General features: G+C 35.3%; 2 protein-coding genes across 5 annotated transcripts in view; one reads left to right on the top strand and one right to left on the bottom strand.

The window, feature by feature from the left end:
* Positions 1-3,509, top strand: part of LOC121381089 (tyramine receptor 1-like) — a 99,138-nt gene extending 95,629 nt beyond the window's left edge. For 3 of the 4 annotated variants that reach the window (XM_041510192.1, XM_041510191.1, XM_041510190.1), the window contains one exon: positions 563-693. Coding sequence is in view for 1 of the 4 variants with exons in the window: in XM_041510189.1 (XP_041366123.1) it covers positions 563-1,734 (1,172 nt within the window). In the remaining 3 variants the exon portion in view is untranslated. Of the gene's footprint in view, positions 1-562 lie in introns of all 4 variants that reach the window. The other variant, XM_041510189.1, reaches the window with a different exon arrangement.
* A 3,839-nt stretch (positions 3,510-7,348) lies between these two features.
* Positions 7,349-22,598, bottom strand: LOC121381238 (corepressor interacting with RBPJ 1-like). The gene is made up of 9 exons (XM_041510464.1): positions 22,433-22,598; positions 19,471-19,565; positions 18,726-18,804; positions 18,172-18,236; positions 17,011-17,162; positions 15,896-16,005; positions 13,994-14,076; positions 11,383-11,480; positions 7,349-8,744 (listed from the first exon to the last, which is right to left on the bottom strand). Exons 1-9 carry the CDS (start codon positions 22,502-22,504, stop codon positions 7,867-7,869), a joined length of 1,632 nt encoding a protein of 543 aa, XP_041366398.1. The 5' UTR covers positions 22,505-22,598; the 3' UTR covers positions 7,349-7,866.
* Between the last annotated feature and the right edge of the window lie 13 nt (positions 22,599-22,611).

Raw genomic sequence — 22,611 nt, 5'->3', positions numbered from 1 at the left:
ATTTGAACTTTTCATTATATCACCATTGAAGAGAAATGATATTGCTGCTAATGATACGCATATATTACGTTGGGAATAATATAACGCTTAATATTAATAAAATATTGTCATTTTATGCTCCTAGGGTCGTAGAATCAATGCCTCACGATGTTCACCTGCAATCTTGTGTATAGCTTCATCACGACCAGTTAGAGATCAAACCTGGTGCTTATAAAACTGTTACAGTCTAGACTCAAGACTCTAATAAAGACTGAGACACTAATGTCATAACAACACCATACAAATTGTATGTTTGTGATGTCATTAGAGATTGAGTCTGGACTCTATAGGTTTTATAAGCACAGGCCCCAGTTTGACTTTCATCTGGATTTGCCCATTTGTGACACTTACAAGCCTTGAAGATAGGAGATAAGAACATTGTTGAGGTCTGGGGACATGTATTGCTTTAGCAGTACCCTCAAAATGACTGTTTTGTACAGAAATTATATATTTTGCTGACACATTTTTTCCCTTTGAATTCCTTTGAAACGGTTTTAATTAATTTTTCCTCTCATACTTTCAGAGACCATTGCTGAAGGAACTCCTCATTTATTTCGAAGAATGTCCTCAGTTTTCTCATCCCCAATGCAGAGATCACAATCGGCTCCTGACACAGCCATCAGAAAGTTGTCATCGACGAGCGTTGCCAGTAGTAACACTGTGGACACTCGGTCAAAATTTCTACACCAGAAGAGTTTGACCGAGCTCATGAGGTCTGCGGCCAAGTTTGGGAAGGGTAGTTCCATCATTGAAAGCAATGGCTCTGTCGTCATCATGAAGGGTGGCAAGATTGTAAGCATTCGCAGTGAAAACAGACTTTCACAAAGAAACCCGACTTTACCACATGGGCAGAAGACACCAGCTAATGGATGTTCTAAAAATCCACAAAAAATAAATGGCAACAATATCGAGTTAATGCATAATAGCAGTGACATGGAATTAGCTCCCTTGGTTCATAATGACAGTGATTTAGAATTAACTCCCTCAATGCATGATAGCAGTGACATGGAGTTAACTCCCTTGATACGTGATGATGTGAGGACAGAAAGACAAGAATCATATGGGACTGACGATGTCTTTGAGGAGACGGTGAATTCATGCTGCATTGGTGATGAGATTAAAACTGAAGCATCAGTTAAGAGTAACACTTCAGCAATTGCTGTTGATTCTCCAATTGCTGAAAATGTTACGGAAGAAAAGAAAAACTGTTGTGCAGAAATATCTAGGACTATTTCTCCCGTTTCGAAGATTCAGTGCTGTGATAAAACTACAAAATCAGAACCTAATAACAAGGGCTCTTGTCAAAATCAAACAAACTGTGGTATTATAATAAACATTGATGAAGATGACAGTGTGCTCGGGGTCATGCCTTTGTCCCCTCACACCAAACATAAAATAGCTCGCAGTGACCTGTTTCTCTTCAAAGAGCAACCAAGAGCTTTGACCAAAAATTCTTCAGCAAAGAGTCACGAAAATATGTTGAGACCTTTCACACGTTTACCCTCTGTTGAACACCTTGACCTTCCAGTGTCAATGTCAAGGTCAGTGAGTGACACAAATATGAAATCTAAATCTGCACTTCTAACACGCAGGAGATTGACGTTTAGTAAGATTGAGAATGAAACGAATGATGTACAGTTAGCGAAATCAAATTCACAACAATTTGTGAAAAAGTCAAATTCAAAAGCTTTGTGACCAATGGAGAGCTGTTTGTTACTATGTTAGTGTTTGGTGCCTAATGTTTAGGCTTTGTTACTCAACAGACTAAGTCAAAGTAATAATAGTTTTCTGGCAATTCTACTTAATATGAACGAGAATAAATAAACATATATTTTTATTGATATTTAAAATTTAATATACTGCAAATAAATTTATTTTGAACTCATTACATACACATACTATGAATGAAATGAATAATATTTGTAATTTTTTCAAACATGAAAAATTAATGACAGATACTTCTTAAAGTTTGGTTACTGTAGCAGCTTAAAATGAGACATTTTTAGTTATTCTATTCAACTTGATTTTAAAAACAATTGGTATAAAATTATTACAAATCCTATAAACAATTTCTAGGTAGGGTACCGGTAGGTTGGCTTTTTAAAACAAAATATTTTTATTAAAACTACATTCACCCCTATGGGTCCAGATGAACTGTTATGTATTTTTTTCACCTATATATTAATAAAATAAATAAAAAATAATGAAAAACAAATAATAATACATTGAACAAAAATGAAGATTTGCCCATTTTACAGAGTTCATGGAAACACCTTTTTTTTTAAAAGTACCACAATAATGAAACACCAATTTTGCTATTTTTTGGTCTCTATATACATGTATAATGTTTACAATGTGTATGAATCCTACCAAATTTTTAAAAGAATGGACAGGCCGTTTTTTATATACCGGTTTTTGTAATATTATAATCGATCACATTTTTAGCCCTGCCTGGAAAAAACTGTAATCTACACACCCAGTTATGTAATGATTTCAAATTCTAATTTCTATTATTGTTTAGATAGAATATACCAATCTGCCATATTGAACATATTAACAGAAACAATGCTACCAAATGTGTTATAATTGGGGTAATCCGTCATATTGAACATATTAACAGAAACAATGCTACCAAAATTAATGTGTTATAATTGGGGCAATCCGTCATATTGAATATATTAACAGAAACAATGCTACCAAATGTGTTATAATTGGGGTAATCCGTCATATTGAACATATTAACAGAAACAATGCTACCAAAATTAATGTGTTATAATTGGGGCAATCCGTCATATTGAACATATTAAGAGAAACAATGCTACCAAATGTGTTATAATTGGGGCAATCCGTCATATTGAACATATTAAGAGAAACAATGCTACCAAATGTGTTATAATTGGGGTATTGTAAAAGTTCCTTATTCGTCTGCTCTTATTCAGGTATTGTAGGATTCCTTGTTTATGTATTTTTGTTGTCTGTGATGTTTACTATGTATAGTGATGAGTTATTGTTTTACTTGGCAGTAAATTCAGACAACAGTTGTAATTAGCATAATGCATCTTTTAACTTGATGTATCTATATAGTTTTTAACAAAGACAGTCAGTTCAAATGGAATCTGATTTCATAGGGCATACGTTTCCATAACAATGTTGGAATTTCAGTTTATGCTTGCCTGGGTTCTTTAAAAACTGAAGTCTGCAATGACGACACTTTGTCCATTGGCCATTTTATTACAAGTGTTTTTCATAATAATAATAAATGTCATAAGTTATTCCCCTTGGCAATGTATAATATGGACACATCCATTTACGGCTCGAACATGTCTGCCATTGACACCTTGGCCAGTAAATAAAGTTCAAATTTGTTTTGTTTAACGATGCACACTAGAACACATTGATTTATTAATCGTTGGCTATTGGATGTCAACATTTTGTAATTCTGACATATAGTTTTAGAGAAGAAACCTGCTAAATTTTTTCATAATTAGCAAGGGTTCTTTTCTGTTAGTATGTACCCACAGCCTTTGATATTCTTGTCATGGTGCACTGGCTGGAACAAGAAATAGCCCAATGTGTCCTCTGACGGGGATCGACCCTAGACCGACCGTGCTACAAACGAACAATTTACCACTGGACTACGTCCTGCTTCTTCCCCCCCCCCCCCCCCCAGTGGTAAAGTGCTTACCGTTACCTGATGTGTGCTCCACAACTGGTGTAACAAAGGCCGTGGTATGTACTATCCTGTCTGTGGGATGGTGTATATGAAAGATCGCTTGCTGCTAATCGAAAAGAGTAGCCCTTGAAGTGGCGACAGTGGGTTTCCTCTCTCTCAGTATCTGTGTGGTCCTCGACCATATAACCATAAAACAAAATGTGTTGAGTGCATCGTTAAATAAAACACTTCCTTCCTTCCTTCATCACCGGGCTACAAATTTCCCCTTCGCCAGTAAATGAGTGGAAGGAAGAAGGGCAGGGTGAGTGTGTATGTTAGTGGTGGGTGTGTTATCATAAATAACAAATAGTATTTGACTCACTAATTTGTTTTAATTATTAGCCACTTTTCAATAATTTTCAAAGAAATATTCTGTGTACCTGAAAATTGGCTAAAGTAAAATTATTTTGAGTGTGACCCCTGAATTAATAATTGAAGTAGTCATAACTGAAACATCCTGCTGACTAATAATCGCAATGAAGTGAACATATCAGGCCTATGTATACCTCTTTATTAGTAATTGTCCATGGAAAGAGGCAAAGGCTTTTGCGTTTTAAATGTGTGTTAAGAGAAAATCACAAATGATTGCTCCGATCAAAATGGCACACATAGTGGAAATGCTAGATCGCCATTTACATGAAGAATTTTATTGACAAAATTGAGAAATAGTGTTATTTTACAAATTCAACTACATGTAGCTGTGAATAGAGTATTCCTTCCTTTGTGGGATATTATTTCAAGATGTGTCGTGTCGGTGTTACTTGATAATTGGTTAGTAGTGTGATTTAGTTCAGAGAACCGGTCCACTATGGGAGTTTAATTCTTGGACCCAGTCACATGGGGGACCCAGTCACATGGGGGACCCAGTCACATCAAGCAAGAGCTCCACAAACTGAGCTACATGTAGATCCTGCTCTGTCAGTAATAAAGAAAGAAATGTTTTATTTAATGATGCACTCAACACATTTTATTTAAGGACCACACATATTGACAGGAAACCTGCTGTCGCCACATCATGGGCTACTCTTTTCAATGAGCAGCAAGGGATCTTTTATATGCACCATCCCAGACAGGATAACACATACCATGACCTTTCATGTACCAGTCGTGGTGCACTGGCTGGAGCGAGAAATAGCCCAATGGGCCCACCGATGGTCCCAGACCAAGCACACATCAAGTGAACACTTTACCATTGGGCTATGTCCCATGTCTCTGTCAGTAATCACTGCTGGTTTTAAATAGAATAAAGAATCCCGTATTACTGGAAACAAAAGGAATACTTTTTAACGACACCTCTGCACATTTTAAACTATAGTTATTTGGTGTTTTAACATATGGTTATACTGACAGGGGAAACTTTTATATTCACTTTAACTTGGACAGGACAGCCCACACATTTGATTTACCAGTCATGGGCCAAGAATTGGGAAGGGGGAAAAACTTGATGGAACTATTGAAGGAGAGTGCTCTACACAGATGACTGAACTGGATACTGAGGTGTGTTCAGGAGGGCATGTGATTGTGGTCACACTCTAGACTGGTGTTTACTCCAAACATTATGTGAATGTGATATGATAGATGATGATGGTACCAGTCAAATTGTTTGTAAATGCTCAGCATCCTTAACACACCACTGTTGCACGAGTTACATATATATATATATACTGACATCCAAAAGAAACTTTACAATGCTTGAAATTGTATTATAGTTAAGTTTATTATGTTTAACACCACCACTAGAACACATTGATTTATTAATCATCGGCTATTGTATGTAAAACATTTGGTAATTTTGACATATAGTCTTAGAGAGGAAACATACTACATTTTTCTATTAGTAACAAGGGATATTTTATGTGCACCATCCCAGACAGGATAGCACGTACCACAGCCTCCGATTTGTATTATAGAAAAGCAACAAATGGTCCGGAGTGATAAGAAAGTATCATGAAATTCAACATCTAAACGACACAATGCATTTCAAGATACATGGAGTGTTTGCAAATACATAGTTCCAAATTGGTTCTTTTCGATTAACAATATTTATCAAATTATTCAAATTTTATGAATGTAGGTAGTACTATACCAAATAACTTCCGGCTGGGTCAAAGTTCGAGGTGCACCCAACTTTTGATAGAGAAGTGAACACCACAAGTCCTGTGATTGGTTATAAATGTGAGTGTGTTGGTTGTTAAAAATAATAGTTTCATCTGGGTAAAATAAATGTGCAATTTTATTTCATCTAGTACCAATGTGTCAAGTAGCCTTGTGCTTGAAACATGTATGGGGTACCTGTAAAAAAAAGTACTCGAATTTTGTGCGAAACTAGGGTAGTCATAGACGCTACCCGTTATCTCAGAAACTAGCAGCTTGACCCCCATTTTTTTCTGATTCACTTTAAGTGTAAGGGGTGGTAGTATTTATATCCGTGGCGTTTATGTCGGTTGATACGTTGCAGGTAGGAGTTTTAGCCGCATATGTTACTATTGTCGTCTATGGGATTTGATTTGGTAGTATACACCCTGTAGTTTCTTTTGGACGTCAGTATTCATGTAATAGTAGTAATGACCTTTTTACATGTTGTTTTACAAATTGATGTTTTATTTGTGTTTATGCGGAGTTAATGAAATAGAATTCACAATCAATGTTTCAATGTTGTAATGTTGTTTTTGTTGTGTTAATAAATAGTGTATCATTTGTTGACACATGGTGCTGTTTAATAAAAGTATTGTTTCTGTTCAGCCGAATGTTTTCTTTTGTTGTTGCATCAGTAGAGCCCGCCACAGACCTTTGCAACAATGTGCAATTTTAGTTGGATTCGACAAAAATTGCCCTCTTGTGTGCAAGCCTGCAATGAAATTTTTGTTGCGTGCGACTGAATTGCTCCAATCAAACATGTTTGATTTTGTTGCATGCTAGTTACATGCAAATAAAATTGCACTTTGTTGCACACATCTGTGGCAGGCTTTACTTAATAACTCCCAACCAAAAAATACATTTAGTGGGCGACATGAAAATGGTTATTGTGAGCTACACACATATATGATCAAGTTTTACCACAAAGAATCATTACCAGATGGAAGAGCATATATAGACCACAGCCTAATTGAAAAGTAAAGTTAAAAGTTAGTTTGTTTTGAGCACACCGAGGCATTAATCTTTGGCTATTCGATGTCAACATTTGGTCATTATGACACACAATAAAAGCACATTGAGGCATTAATCTTTGGCTATTCGATGTCAACATTTGGTCATTATGACACACAATAAAAGCACATTGAGGCATTAATCTTTGGCTATTCGATGTCAACATTTGGTCATTATGACACATAATAAAAGCACATTGAGGCATTAATCTTTGGCTATTCGATGTCAACATTTGGTCATTATGACACACAATAAAAGCACATTGAGGCATTAATCTTTGGCTATTCGATGTCAACATTTGGTCATTATGACACATAATAAAAGCAAAAACCCATACATTTTTCCATTAGCAGCAAGGGAACTTTTATTTACTCTTTCCCCATTACAATATCCTGTAATTTATCATTTTGCTTTTATCTCTGACCAACATAGAACAAAATGAGCTGTACATGTACAGGAATTAGTATCACTGTGAGTGAACATCAAATGATACCAGTTTATTAACAATTATTCACAAACAAGGATTTACAAAATAATAAAACGTGCTACCCAATGTAAAGGTTCATTTTAAATATCACCTACATATGAAGTATTACTTGCTGAATTGTACATACATTGCCACAATGTCAAAGGTACCTAATATAAGATACAGACTGATGTTATAAAACCACATAATGTCACAGAACAGGTAATGAGCATTTAAAAATATCATTTTGTGGACACAATCATCTCAGAAAAAGAGAAAACCTTTATATACAGATATATGGAATTTGACAATCCTCTCCGAGATAAATTAATATTGGAAATCGTAATAGGATCATCCATGTCATTTACATAAAACTGCAAATCTACTTAAATAAAATGTCTCGTCACCTGCCATTTCTAACTTGTAAATGAATTACAAATGGATGTTTTAAATGGGTCCTAACCATCTGAATGTCCACTAAAGTTACTTTGTTTCTTTCTGATCAGCGTTTTATCTTCCTTTCACCGCTATTCCTGTCCTTTCTCACTCTCGATTCATTGTGGGATCTATTTCTTTTTTGGTCATCCCTTCTTTCTCTTTCTGGCGATACATAACTTTCACTGTCGTATCGCTTTCTTGATTTTCCTTTCTTTGATTTCTGTCCAACAGGAGGACTGTCACTGTCACTGTCACTACTTGAACCATATTCCTTCTGTACTTTATGTCGTTCTTCTTTCATGTGGGCCCTTTCTTTGTTTTTCGTTGACTTCTCTCTAACCGGAGAACTATCACTATCACTACTAGTAGTGTATTCTTTTTTCATTTTCTTTCGTCCTTCCTTCTCATGACTTCTTTCTTTTCTGTTCTTTGATTTCTCTCTAACTGGGGAACCATCACTGTCACTACTAGTAACATCTTCCTTCTTTATTTTATGGTGCTCTTTTGTCGAATGACTTCTTTCTTTTCTGTTCTTTGATTTCTCTCTAAGCGGGGAACTATCACTGTCACTACCAGTAACATCTTCCTTTTTCATTTTCTTTCTATCAACACTTCTCTCCCTCTTGGGTGAACTGTCGTATCTGTGTCGTTTTCTTTCTCTCGTATCTGTTCTTTCTCTTTCTGAGACGTACTGGTCCTTTCTTTCTCTCCTGTGATCTATTTCAGCCCTCTGTCTGTCTCTTCTGTCATCTCGTCTACCTTCTCTGTTTCTTGTTTCTTCTCTCATTCTTGTGTCATCTCGTCGGTCTCGTGACCGGTCATAGTCTCCTGGTCTCATATCATCACGTGATGAGTGATGATTCTTTCTTTCTTCACGTCCTCTGTCTCTGGCGTAATCTGAATGATGATCCATTCGAGACTTGCTGGGTTTTCTTTCAGTATCTACCAAATAGAAATATTTTCTCTTTTTTAGCTGTGATGAACTAGTTACTAAAATACACAACATGATGTATGGACATTTTTAAAATTCTGAATTTACCTTCAGTTCTAAAACAAAACATTTGCTGACTCAAAAATATATATGTAAATCAAACAAGTGTAACTTTCTATTTAAATGACATGCCTCAAAATATTTTCTTTGCAGATAAATTCATATATATAGAGGTTATTACCAGAGTGTTTTTCGGTATTGTCAGTATCATATATTAGGAATAAAAATTGTATTATTCCTAATATATGATATTGACGATACCGAAACACACAAGGGTAATAATCTCTTTATCATATAATCTCAAGTTTAATACAAAACATGTTAACTGTTCACACAACTTTAATTCCAGTCTGCCATTACTAGAAATGACGTAAGAATGTGTGGCATGGTGTCTTTTTGAAGGGAAATGACATCATTTTGGATGTCCTTACATCAAAATAAACTAGTGCTTAACGTTTTTTGTTTTCTGAACGCTAGACAGCTTTTAGTGTAAAATTGTTATTGAAATGTTTTTTTATGTGATGACTATAAATGCATATGTCAAGTATGGAGTGTCACCCTAGTACGTTTGCTTATTTGCCAATAAACCTAGTGCTGTGACCTCGATTAATTTACATCTAATTTGTAAATTTGTGACTGTTGTACATCGATAAATTCACAAAAAATTACAAACAATTCTCATAATTACAAACAACACAACTTATTTTGTCTTTCAAGTCCGTTCCATAATCAGTTTTATGTAATGTCATTTTCTGAGGTTCACACCAGAATAACATTAGGGTTTTAAGTGACATCATCCAATCAGAATAGAGTAAATCGTATAACAGGAAGTTTGTAATTATATATATCAGGGGTCGGGGGGAAATAAAATTGTCAATCGGTCCCACATGATGTCATCACTACTAGGGGTGGGGTGGGGGTAGGGGTGGGGGAAGAAAGGAATAAAAATAAAAATTACAAAAACATTTAAAAGGCGATATTAGCCAAATAGTGTTATTTTCCCCCAAAAGAAATACATGCATACCAACTTTACAAGTAACCCTACATCAATAAAACTTACTGTGATACAATGAGCTTAAAGAAGGTTCCACCAAAAATAAATGAATGAAATGCAAAAAAAAAAAAAAGATGATATTTCAAGATACCTTTCTGACTGATATTAAAAATAAACAAATAAAATCCTTGTTTAAGAGATTCAGGGATGCAAGGGACCATTCGTCAATTCACAAAACACAATATACCGTATACCTTCGCCTATAAGTCGAATTTTTTTCACCCAAAAATTATTTTATAACTTGGGGGGTCGACTTATAAGAGGGTAAAAAAAATTCACCAAAAAATATTACTGTTTTGGGGATTATTTTACAAGTTTTATTGTTGAAGTATGCCATGTATTTATACTCAAATATGTTAATTTGACACATTTATTTTTTATAACCTATTTTTTTTGGCATTAGAATGGTTTTGGTTATGCGAAAAGGCGTACGATCTCACTCACATGCCAAGACAACAGTCCACTTAGTTAAATTAACAGTCATCACTAATAGTAAAAATGTAAACAATACTAACTACCTGTTGCCTGAGTTTATTTTGAAATCTGGTCACTGGCATTAATGGTTGTTCAAACAATGTTTTGGCGGTGATTAACTTCATGAATATTACTGAGCTTTCCCTTAAAATAGACTGATCTCTGCAGTTCACTTATCTAGAGCAATAGGGACACACATCATTTGATACAAAAACCAGTGTACTTTCCAGAGTTATCCTCCTTACATGTATTAATATGGCGGCAAAACGTGATACTTTCAGTTTTATCGTAGTGATCTGTTGTCAGTGTTTATAAATAAAGTTGTTGTCTGTGCACAAAACCATCTGTACAGTACTATACAGTAACAGTCAAATAGCTTTCACTCTCTACTAAGGGAATATTTCGTTTTGATGCTATGTAATAATGATAGTTTGATTGGAATAGTCTGATCATATTGCGATGTACAAAACGTGAAAACCGAAGTTTGTAAAATAATTTTCTTTTGTTCAAATATTATTGTTCTCATGTGCTGAAAATAAGAAATATTTCAATATTTATAAGTAGTTTTTCATGGGTCGACTTATAAACGGGTCAATAAAAAAATACGTTTTCAGGGCTTGAAATTAGGGACTCGACTTATAGCCGAGATCGACTTACAGGCGAAGATATACGGTATATATTTTACATAATGGAATAAATAATATTTTAAAAAGGAATAAAAGTTATGAATTTTAACTCCCATATATGTATAAAAAGTACATGTATTCAGTACTGTGTCCTGAAAATTAATAAACGATGACACTGTTGACACCTTGAGCTAGAAATAGAAACGGACAGGTACTTCAGAATCATTAAAAAGCACTAATGCAAATCAGGAAGTAACATTTAGCAAAAAACAAACAAAACCCCAATTCAAATAAAATAATGGGTCAAGACTGACAGTGAACTAGTGTAATAAATGTAACATCCATGCAAATGTAAGAAGTCTACCTGACAAAAAAAACAAACATTCTTAATCCAGGAAATATTTGTAAATATTATTATCCAGTCAAGAAACTAACCTGAAGATTCACTGTCCGAGTCATTTCTTCGAGACTTTTTTCCTTTCTTTTTGTGTTTTTTACTCTTTTCCTTTCCACCCTGAAGTTTGTCCAGTTTTCTAAAGAAAAACACAACGGCATTATATCCAACAAATATTATATTAAAGCCAGCATTCTCAAAATACTGCTAAAGTAATACATAGAGGATATTTCGTGTTTTTTGTCAAATATGATTTACATCTCATCGAGTGAAATTTGCAATCATATCTCAAGAGTTGCGCAAGTGCGACGAGCGTGATATGATTGCAAACTTTACGAGATGAGATATAAATCATATTTGACAAAAAACATGAACTTTCCTATTTATTATAGAACTTTTGGCAATTTACCTTTATTTTTAAAATGCCAACAGCAAAATAGTTCCGCTTTTTTACAGTGAATAACACTTTCCACAGTGATGATAACACATTTTAGAGTGAAATTTTCACTCTAAAATGTGTCATCGTCACTGATAACACTTTTATTTCACTGATATTTTAAGATATTTCACTAAATGTTATATAATAAATGTATCTGCTACATTCAAGGGCCATAACTCTATCAAAAATGGGTAATTGGGAGAAGACCAGTTATTTGTGAATCTTCAGCTGAGATTTATGCATGCCAGCCCGACATCCTAAATTCCCACCTATGGTTTGAAAATAAAGAAAGATACATGTATTTTTAGTCTCAAGGAAATTACAAAAAGGGTCATAATTATAAAGAGGTCTAATTTTAAATATTTTTAGTTAAAAGTTTGACTTACTTTCAACGTACTGTAAAACAGGTATTATTTGTGTTTGTAATTTTCACATTTTTTGTGTTATTAATTTAACCGCAAAAATTACAAGTAAGTGCCATTAAGAAAAAGAAACAAAAAAAACAAAAAACAAGAAGAAGACAGACATAACATGATACATCTACTCACAATACTTGTATCACCCATATGGTAAAACAATAAACATAAAACACAACCAACTGTAACAAAACAAATAACAGTTTGTTTTGTTATTGTTCTAAAATAGAATTTGGACAACGTGCTTCTCACTCAGTACTGCTTAAAGGATGTGTCACTGCAGCACTCATCAGCCGAGTTGCTCAGAATGGGATACTATTAGGATGTGTCACTGCAGCACTCATCAGCCGAGTTGCTCAGGATACTATTAGGATGTGTCACTGCAGCACTCATCAGCCGAGTTGCTCAGGATACTATTAGGATGTGTCACTGCAGCACTCATCAGCCGAGTTGCTCAGAATGGGATACTATTAGGATGTGTCACTGCAGCACTCATCAGCCGAGTTGCTCGGGATACTATTAGGATGTGTCACTGCAGCACTCATCAGCCGAGTTGCTCAGAATGGGATACTATTAGGATGTGTCACTGCAGCACTCATCAGCCGAGTTGCTCAGAATGGGATACTATTAGGATGTGTCACTGCAGCACTCATCAGCCGAGTTGCTCAGAATGGGATACTATTAGGATGTCTCACTGCAGCACTCATCAGCCGAGTTGCTCAGAATGGGATACTATTAGGATGTGTCACTGCAGCACTCATCAGCCGAGTTGCTCAGAATGGGATACTATTAGGATGTCTCACTGCAGCACTCATCAGCCGAGTTGCTCAGAATGGGATACTATTAGGATGTGTCACTGCAGCACTCATCAGCCGAGTTGCTCAGAATGGGATACTATTAGGATGTGTCACTGCAGCACTCATCAGCCGAGTTGCTCAGAATGGGATACTATTAGGATGTGTCACTGCAGCACTCATCAGCCGAGTTGCTCAGGATACTATTAGGCTACGTGTAACTATTAGACTACTAATAATCTAGTAATGTACCAAAATAGAGTTTTGTACATGTGGCAATTAAAAAAACAACTATTTCCCTCCGTGAAAAATAAAAATCGCGAGATGGCTGCATTTTCAATATCACTAAAATTCACTCCCATGAATAATACCCATTTTTACAGTAATGTGTCCAAACTGCATGATTTTGGGTGCATTTTTGACAATGCTCACACATATACACAAACCACACCCAAGCAGGAGTTGGTGGATATCACACATACAAACCACACCCAAGCCGGAGTTCACGGATATCACCCAAAATTATTGTGCCCCACATCATGTCATTTTTTAAAATAACTCCTTGGCTATAACCAAGCTTAAGAATTTACTTCCTATTCCAAATAATTAGCCTTCAAATATGGATCTGTGGAGAATGAAGAACCATTGTTGACTTTCTTGGCATGTGGTCCCCTCCAGGTAACAAGAATGATCGTTATTGACTTATTTTGATGACCACGGATGCATACTATTAGAGTGTCTGTATTAAATTTATAACAGAGTAATATACAATGTCTTTGTAATGTAGTCTTTTAATCTTAATTCTAAAATATACCGACTGGTTCAAACAAAGATATGTTATTAAGAATGGTCCGGTTAGTTCCCGAACTGATCCAGTGGTAGGTGTGGTTGGATTTAGCTCAGTCAGTAGAGTTCTCACATGTGGTGCCTGAGTTGAAGGATCAAGTCCATGAAAAATTCAAATACTGAAGATAAAATATTATGTAAGACAAGTTGTACATACTTCATAAGTTTTTTCTTCTGTGACGGAGTCAGTGACTTGAGGAATTGGACTTCCGGATCATCTTCGTCTTCACTCTCGGATATCTGAATAAAAATAACACCGTTTTATAACCAATAACTTGACATAAAAGGGCAATCACTAAACAGGACAGTATAAAATGAGTTGTCTCCCTTAAATTTTATATATATATATATATATCTTTTCATCCAGTGTGGAGTGTGATTTAGGATATTCTGTGTCTTTGATGTACTTTTACATACAAATAAATATATAGTTTTCTTATGAAATCATCATCAGACTTTCTTTTGATAACTATTGATGGTACAGAAGTGTCAGAGACCTGTTGTAAATTTTAACTATAACTTACAACAATATAGGAAGCCAATGTGTAACTAGTAAAACATGATTCCAACTGTACGAAACGTTTACACCAGTGGTAGTGTGTAGATCTTAAAACATGCTACCAACTGTACGAAACGTTTACACCAGTGGTAGTGTGTAGATCTTAAAACATGCTACCAACTGTACGAAACGTTTACACCAGTGGTAGTGTGTAGATCTTAAAACATGCTACCAACTGTACGAAACGTTTACACCAGTGGTAGTGTGTAGATCTTAAAACATGCTACCAACTGTACGAAACGTTTACACCAGTGGTAGTGTGTAGATCTTAAAACATGCTACCAACTGTACGAAACGTTTACACCAGTGGTAGTGTGTACATCTTAAAACATGCTACCAACTGTACGAAACGTTTACACCAGTGGTAGTGTGTAGATCTTAAAACATGCTACCAACTGTACGAAACGTTTACACCAGTGGTAGTGTGTAGATCTTAAAACATGCTACCAACTGTACGAAACGTTTACACCAGTGGTAGTGTGTAGAGCTTAAAACATGCTACCAACTGTACGAAACGTTTACACCAGTGGTAGTGTGTAGAGCTTAAAACATGCTACCAACTGTACGAAACGTTTACACCAGTGGTAGTGTGTAGAGCTTAAAACATGCTACCAACTGTACGAAACGTTTACACCAGTGGTAGTGTGTAGATCTTAAAACATGCTACCAACTGTACGAAACGTTTATACCAGTGGTAGTGTGTAGATCTTAAAACCAGATTACTCACAATACTGAGCATTGGTGATCATACAAACGTTTACACCAGTGGTAGTGTGTAGATCTTAAAACCAGATTACTAACAATACTGAGCATTGGTGATCATGCAAAACCAGAGAAAAACAACTGTCTTCACTTAAGCATTGTAAATGAATTAGCTACATGCATGCAAGACATAAACAGGCTTTGTGAAGTCACTTCTAAAACTTTAATAAATATGGGTCCGGATTGGAGTCGATTAATTGATGACAGGGGTGCAGAAAGTACAGGCGATCTATCTTTTTCTGACTGATTGTAATTAAAAAAAACAATTCATCGAATCTGTGACTCTTCATAGCTAAAAATCCAAACGATTCAAACAAAGGGTTCAAAACGATGATGACAAGCACATAAATAAATGTATGGCATTGATAACTTCGGACGTTTGAACTCTGCAAGCACGACATTCTGAAAACAGAGCTGGACAAAGGTCAATACTTCTTAGAAATGGCTGATTTACGATGAAAGTATGTTGCCAGGGTGTTCTGAATAGATGGTTTTGTTAAATACTTGCAAAGTTTATTTATAGATTTGTCAATCAAGGTTTGGGGCCTGATTTCATTTGCCACGTGATGTTAATAATTTACCAAGTGTCCTGAATAATGATTTTTAAATTAAATACACATATACATAATTTGACAGCGAGCTAGTAAATTTCTTTTTTCCCCCTTTTTCCATTTTTGCACCCCTGTGATGAAAAGGCTGTAAGAATGTTCCAAAGCAAGGTGATATCGCAATACTCACTGCCCTCCCTCCTCCTCCCCCGGTCTCCATCAGTCTTCCCAGCACGCTGTCCTTGAATCGGAAACCCTCTTCCTTGAGACCCTCCACCAGCGACGATGTGCTGTTCTCAGCTGAAACAAAAACACTCTCTTGAGACGATCTTCTTAAATTATACCTACAGGTTTGATATCATAACCGATTACTTTATATTCAGTTATCCACTGTTGTTGTTACTACTTCTATCATCTGGTTTAGATGAATGAATCTGTTCTAAGTGTGTGGGGAAAAGTCCTAATATATGTCGACCAATGTCTTCTGCCATGAGAAAAACAAACATTTGGAAATCTGGCAGTCTTCAGAGAAAACCCATTAATTTTTTTCATTGGCAGCACAGGATCGTTTATATGCATTTTCCCCACAGACAGTACAGCACATACCATGACCTTTTATGCAACAGTCATGGGGCACTGGATGGGAGAGGGAAATACTCAGCGAGTCTGTCAAAGAGGTTCAATCCCATGGTGAGTGCTCAACTAACTGACCTAAATCCCACCTCCTTCTTTTAAAGGAAAGATAAAAAAAAATTTTTTAACGAAACCACTAGAGCACAATGACATATTAATCATCGGCTATTGGATGTCAAAACATTTGGTAATTTGGACATATAGTCTTAGAGAGGAAACCTGTTACATTTTTGTTTCATTAGTAACAAGGGATCTTTTATATGCACCATCCCACCAGACAGGATAGTGGAACGAGAAATAACCCAATGGGCTGACTGATGGGGATCGATCCCAAACTGATCATGTATCAAGCGAGCGCTCTATTGCTGGGCTACGTCCTATCCCCTTCTTCTAAAGAATGCAAAACGAAAAACACTCAGGTGTTGACCTATAATAAGTTTTAAAATCACATTAAATTTGAAGACAAACCTGTGCTTAACGCCAACTAAACAGGTAAACAAAGGGTTGCTTCTTGATGAAAGCTACCTAAGACAAGACACCATATGGTTGTTTGAATACTGCTTTCGCACATGAACTAATATACACTAAAACATTTTTTAATTACAGAAAATACTTTTGAATTATCTTTGTCAAATCTATCAAAAGGGTCCGATAAGCCTGTTGATATCTTACGTTTTGGTGGTTCAGCCGTGAGGTTCGTGAGGTATAAAGGACAGATCTTGTCAGTGTTCACGTGACCCCACTGTCGACACTTGATACAGCGCACATTACGCACTTCAATACCAAACGGCTGGTCACGAATTGTTTCATCATCTTTGGCATATCTGAAAAACACAGTCGGAGTTAAAGTTGAATACCACAGATGATTAAGATAATATGTAAGTAATGTATTATTTCCACACTGACAGAGTCTTTTGGAAATGTGTGTACATTAATAACAAACTGGTTTATTGTCTTTGATGTATGAATTTGCTACTAGCTTCTATCAAAACTAAATATAAACATAGTTTAAACAAAGTAAAAGTCATTATCTTCTGTCAAATTTAATTATTATTTTGGAATAGATCCTTAAAGTACAAAAGTCAAGTTTATCTGGAAATGGCCAGTGAAACATCTCTTAATGTTTACAATTATTTATAAGCTTCTGAGTAAATACGAATGGAAATAAATAAGTTTACGTTTATGCCCATGCAAATGATGTCCCAAATTCAATGCAAGATTTAAAAATAGGTTAAACAAAATTAGATTTGATGACTTACATGTATGTACAAACAAAACTGTAATTCTCACAAGTTTCAGAGGCCTGAAATGCCATATTATTTTTCTGTGTTTGATCATTTTTTGGACATCAAATATCAATATTCTGATTTTTTAGTGATGATGTTTGCCATCTTTGGAGGTCGATGTCTGGTCCACAGCAGGGCTTGAACTTAACGGCAGCACCGGCAGCAATTGCCGTCGTTAAGATATAAATTGCTGTAGGTAGAGAGCATCACCGATGACACTTTTGTGCCGTCGGTAAAGCTCCTCAACAATGTCGAAATGTATACACCTTGTGTACATTATCTGTCAATATTTAACATTTTCATATTTAAAAGATGTCTACATATAACAAGATAGCCTTTCAGTCAGGTTTATTTGCTGCAAATGTCACTTTAAAAAAAATTGCCATAGGCAGGCTCAAAATTGCTGTCAGTGGACTCTTTCACCCATTGCAATTCTTTTAAAAGTTGCTGTGGGAGGCAAATTCTTAAGTTCGTGCCCTGCCATAGTATGTTTCAAAATGTGTGAATTTGACAAATCTATTTGATACTCGAGCCATGAGTAACGTACGCTTCTCTTGGAGCATTGAACTTCCTCTGCCACTCAAACTTGTACTCCGGTTCATCCTCCTCCTTCTGAAAACAATAAAGCAAAAGTTGAAACATCACATTTTTAAAATAAATACTCAAATAATTCCTGTTTTTAAAATTGCAATAAAAAACATTCTACAGGTCCCACATTCTGGCTTACTTAAAAAAAACCTCTCGATGATTTAGCCAGTATTCTGTATACATGTAAGCTGGACTAGTGAACGTTAAAACTTCATTCTAATATAGTATTAACATACAGTAATAGATATAAACATTTCTGATGATGATTTCTACATCAGGCCAGTAAATAGTTGCAACTAGGTAGACCAGTAAATAGTTATAACTAGGTAGGCCAGTAAATAGTTATAACTAGGCAGGCCAGTAAATAGTTATAACTAGGCAGGCCAGTAAATAGTTAAACTAGGCAGGCCAGTAAATAGTTAAACTAGGTAGGCCAGTAAATAGTTATAGTAAATAGATATAACTAGGTAGGCCAGTAAATAGTTATAACTAGGTAGGCCAGTAAATAGTTACCTCTTTGTTTTTCAGACCTGGTGGAGCATCATATAAAAAACTTAGCCCAAGTTTTGCTTTTTCATCACCCAGCAGAGCTCTGTTTTAAAAGAGAAGAGAAAACAAATGTGTTAGTGTCGTAGTTATTTTTCAACAGTGATTCTCACAAAATTTTATGTGAAAAAAAATATTTTAGAAAGACTATATGTGTACTTTCTTCAAGAACGTTTAAAGTCACAGACCCTAGTTTCAACATGTCAAAATCACCACTAAGTTTACAAAATGTAACATATCTGGATAAAGTTAAAATAGAGTAAAATGAGAATTTGTGACATTGAAATGGGAAAATACCCTCTAAAATAAACTAGAACTTGTCTCCATAACTGTTACTTCTCATAGGTACATGTGTTTTTGGATTATAAAAAAATGCATTTTGTGCTATTACAAACACAAGGATGACCAGAAACACTTCGGATGTATGGAAACGGATAATCTAAACAAAATGCAAGATATGTCTAATTTCAGTTATCAAAAACAGCTCTCATATTGAAAAATATGCTGTAGTGTTTAAAAACCAGGGTCTGTCACTTTAAGGTAACAGCTTTAAATGTGTAATCACTATGAAATTCAAGACCAAAATATGTGCTTTTCATCATTAAAATTCATGTATATATTAATATTATTTTCAAATTTGGAAAACATTCTCAGGACAAATGTTAGGTTTGGGATTAACATATATATTTTTTGCCTGGCATATTATATGTACCTGTTGTGCAGCATGTCCTGTTCCTTCTGATACTGGTTCATCAAATCCTCCTGCTTCTTCTGCTCGAATGTCGTTTTCTGCTGGGCCATCCATACCTGCAAAACAGGGGATATTAAACATACAGAACTCATAGATGGACATTCTTGTAATTCCAGGGCACAATACCGGTATATATCATCGGTCTATGTCACCCTAAGACCAGTTCACACCCAGAGTGAAAATGAGGAACGGAACACTTATTAAATGTGATTTTAGAGTTTATGAAACATCAAATGTGGGTAGACCCAACAGTGACGCTTTCCTCTCCGGGAAACGGACGATTTATGCACTGTTAGGTCTACTCACATTTGATGTTTTATAAACTCTAAAATCTGTTCTGTTACGCATTTTACCGGATGCGGGCTAAAACGGCACCAGGCGAAAACGGAACCGTTTTGGCTAAAACGGCACCACATGTTGGCGAAAACGGAACCTCACATTGGCTAAAACAGCACCAAAACATATGGTCAAAATGGAACCACGCATTGGCTAAAACGGCACCACGAATGATTAATACATATTAGTTTCCACGAATGGTTAATAAATATTAGTTTATAGCTTAGTTTATAGTAGTAGTAGTAGTAGTATTGTTGTTTATATTACTGTTATTAATATTACCGTATTAATAATAAAATGTTTTAAATAATGCGTGTTCTATTTTCACAAATATTATTATTGTTCCCTAGGCTATATTTGTGGTCATTCTGCAAAGAACCATTATTATTATTATTATTATTATTATTAGCCTATTAGTTATATTACTATTATTTACTTACTCTGTTAATTGTTACCAACACAAACAATAGGAATTTAATCTGTCTGATCTTGGCCGGCTGTATTACATCACATAAGATGCAATGCGCTTTGTACGCAGGTGGCATTCTATTCAAATTCTCCACAGTACCCTAGGAAATACTTTGTTCTGTAATTAAGTAAACAATAATGGATGATGCTCACTTGTACAAAGAAATTAACTGATGTTGGCTTTCTTTTCATTCGTACTCAAGTATGAGTTGCGTTTAAATATGGTAGGGCACATTCATTTCATGAAGTACGATCCAACATGCCACATCTTTGCATTTTATGCAAATTAATCCCTGAACTGTACAAGGAGGCCCGATTGCTGCCTATCCAGACCAGGATGGTCCAGGAAGGCAACCTTCGAACGTATATACGAGAGACGGCAACCATCCGACAGGAAGACATCTTCCAAGTTTGGGGGGAATATAAGGACGGAGAACTTTCCCTCAGTCAGTTGCTGGGAAGGTGTGCTGCCATTCATGGGCCGGTAACAAATTGAACTCTCAGTAGAGAACAGTGTTTAATCATCTAACCTCAGGGCACAATATATCATGTGAATGATCGTTTTGTTCGCGTGTCGGTTATGCAAAATTTAATTCACGCAGCATACTGATAGGCACTACTCATTTGCGAGATGAGGCTAGATGCCGGCGCATTAATGGCGTTCTTTTAAGAGGAATGGTGGTCTTTATTTGGCATTAGTGTATTCTTTTAATAAAATGTTTTCTTTTGTATTTTGTCTGACGTCAGTATCTAATTAAATGAAAGTTTGAGGCAACCAACTAGCAGATCAACAAATTCAGTACATGCGTCTTTGTCATTATTTTTATGTGATTATCCATTTTTATGCGTCTTTGTGAATCTTTATGCGTCTTTGTCAATTTTTATGTTATTTTGTTCAATTTTAAATGTCTGTTAATTTGTATGTGTCTTTGTGTATCTTTGTAGTGTTTAGTAGGAACATTTAATTATTATTGTCATGTGTAATGTTGTATTAAAAATGATATATACATTATATAAATGGTGTTTTGTTGCTTACTTAGAAATTGTGTTGATCGATAGAAAGTCTTTTTGTGTTCGGTCATTTGGGGACTGTTATACAGGTAGTTTAAAAAACCCACATTAGTTATGTATTTATTTATAAGATACACAACCCCACATGTATAAATTTAAATTAAACAATTGATATATAATCTTACAAAAACAATAATAAACAATGCCGTGCAAACAAGCAGAAGAAAAGTTACTATCAACAAAGCAGTTTAAATTATCTACAAGTAGGGGCCTATTTAATTTGTTTTGTTATTAAATTTATTTTGAGTCACTGTTCACATGTTGTTTCATCTTCTTGGTTAATTAATTTACAACGTTTTGCTGATAATGTGACCTGGAAATCTAAACTTCATGAATACGTATCTTACTCCAATTTGGTGGTTGGTGGAGAGCTATACCTAAAAAAATTGTAAGCCCCGCGATAATTGATGACGTTTTATGTGTGCTGTTACGTTTACCCCCCCCCCCCCCGTTGACAAATGGCGTCTGCTTCAGTTATAATGGAAGGACAATAACAAACCTGTTTGTGGAATGTAGCACGCGAAATAATGGTCCAGTCTTATTATTGTCATGATGGTTTTAACAGTTAAAATTAGTTAAAACCTGTGTCTACGAAAAAAAAGTCTGGTGCCGTTTTCGCCAGAAAAGTTTGGTGCCGTTTTGGTAAGGTGACGTTTTAGCCTGATGCCCATTTTACCAACAAGGCGGAAACAGACACATGCGCATTTTTAGGCCGAACAACATTATTATTACGACTATATTTGTGCTTGGTGTACATCATACGTATTGATAAACTGTCAACAAAGTTAAAAAACCAAAAACTTATTGGATACGATTTTGGCAGAAAAAGTTTTGGAAGGACTTTCATTTGGATTTTCAATAACCCTAACCCTAACTGTTTATAATAAGTATTTATAATGTTCTTTATATGTGACAGTGACAAAGGCAAGTCCTACCAAAGTTTTTTGATTGCAAATATGCCAAAAACCCGGGTTTTTGCATACAAATGATATTTGTAAATTGTATTATTTCGGGTGACCCTCTTGTTTATCTACTAATTTTTACTCACTCTTTTTATGTTTTCTTTACTGGAAGGATGGAAAAATTTCTTTGTCATATAATTATTAAAACCTTTCCCCATCTTGAATAAATGGTTTTAAACCAATACAAGCAGTAAAATAAACTATATTTTGATATTCTAAACGGCAACGAAATAAAAACGTTCACAAATCTAAATAACCGGAAGTT

The sequence above is a fragment of the Gigantopelta aegis genome, chromosome 9 (genome assembly GCF_016097555.1).
Source record: "Gigantopelta aegis isolate Gae_Host chromosome 9, Gae_host_genome, whole genome shotgun sequence".
In the NCBI taxonomy this organism is placed as follows: domain Eukaryota; kingdom Metazoa; phylum Mollusca; class Gastropoda; order Neomphalida; family Peltospiridae; genus Gigantopelta; species Gigantopelta aegis.
The sequence above is the reverse complement of the archived record's forward strand: the minus strand, read 5'-3'. Positions and strand labels throughout refer to the sequence as shown.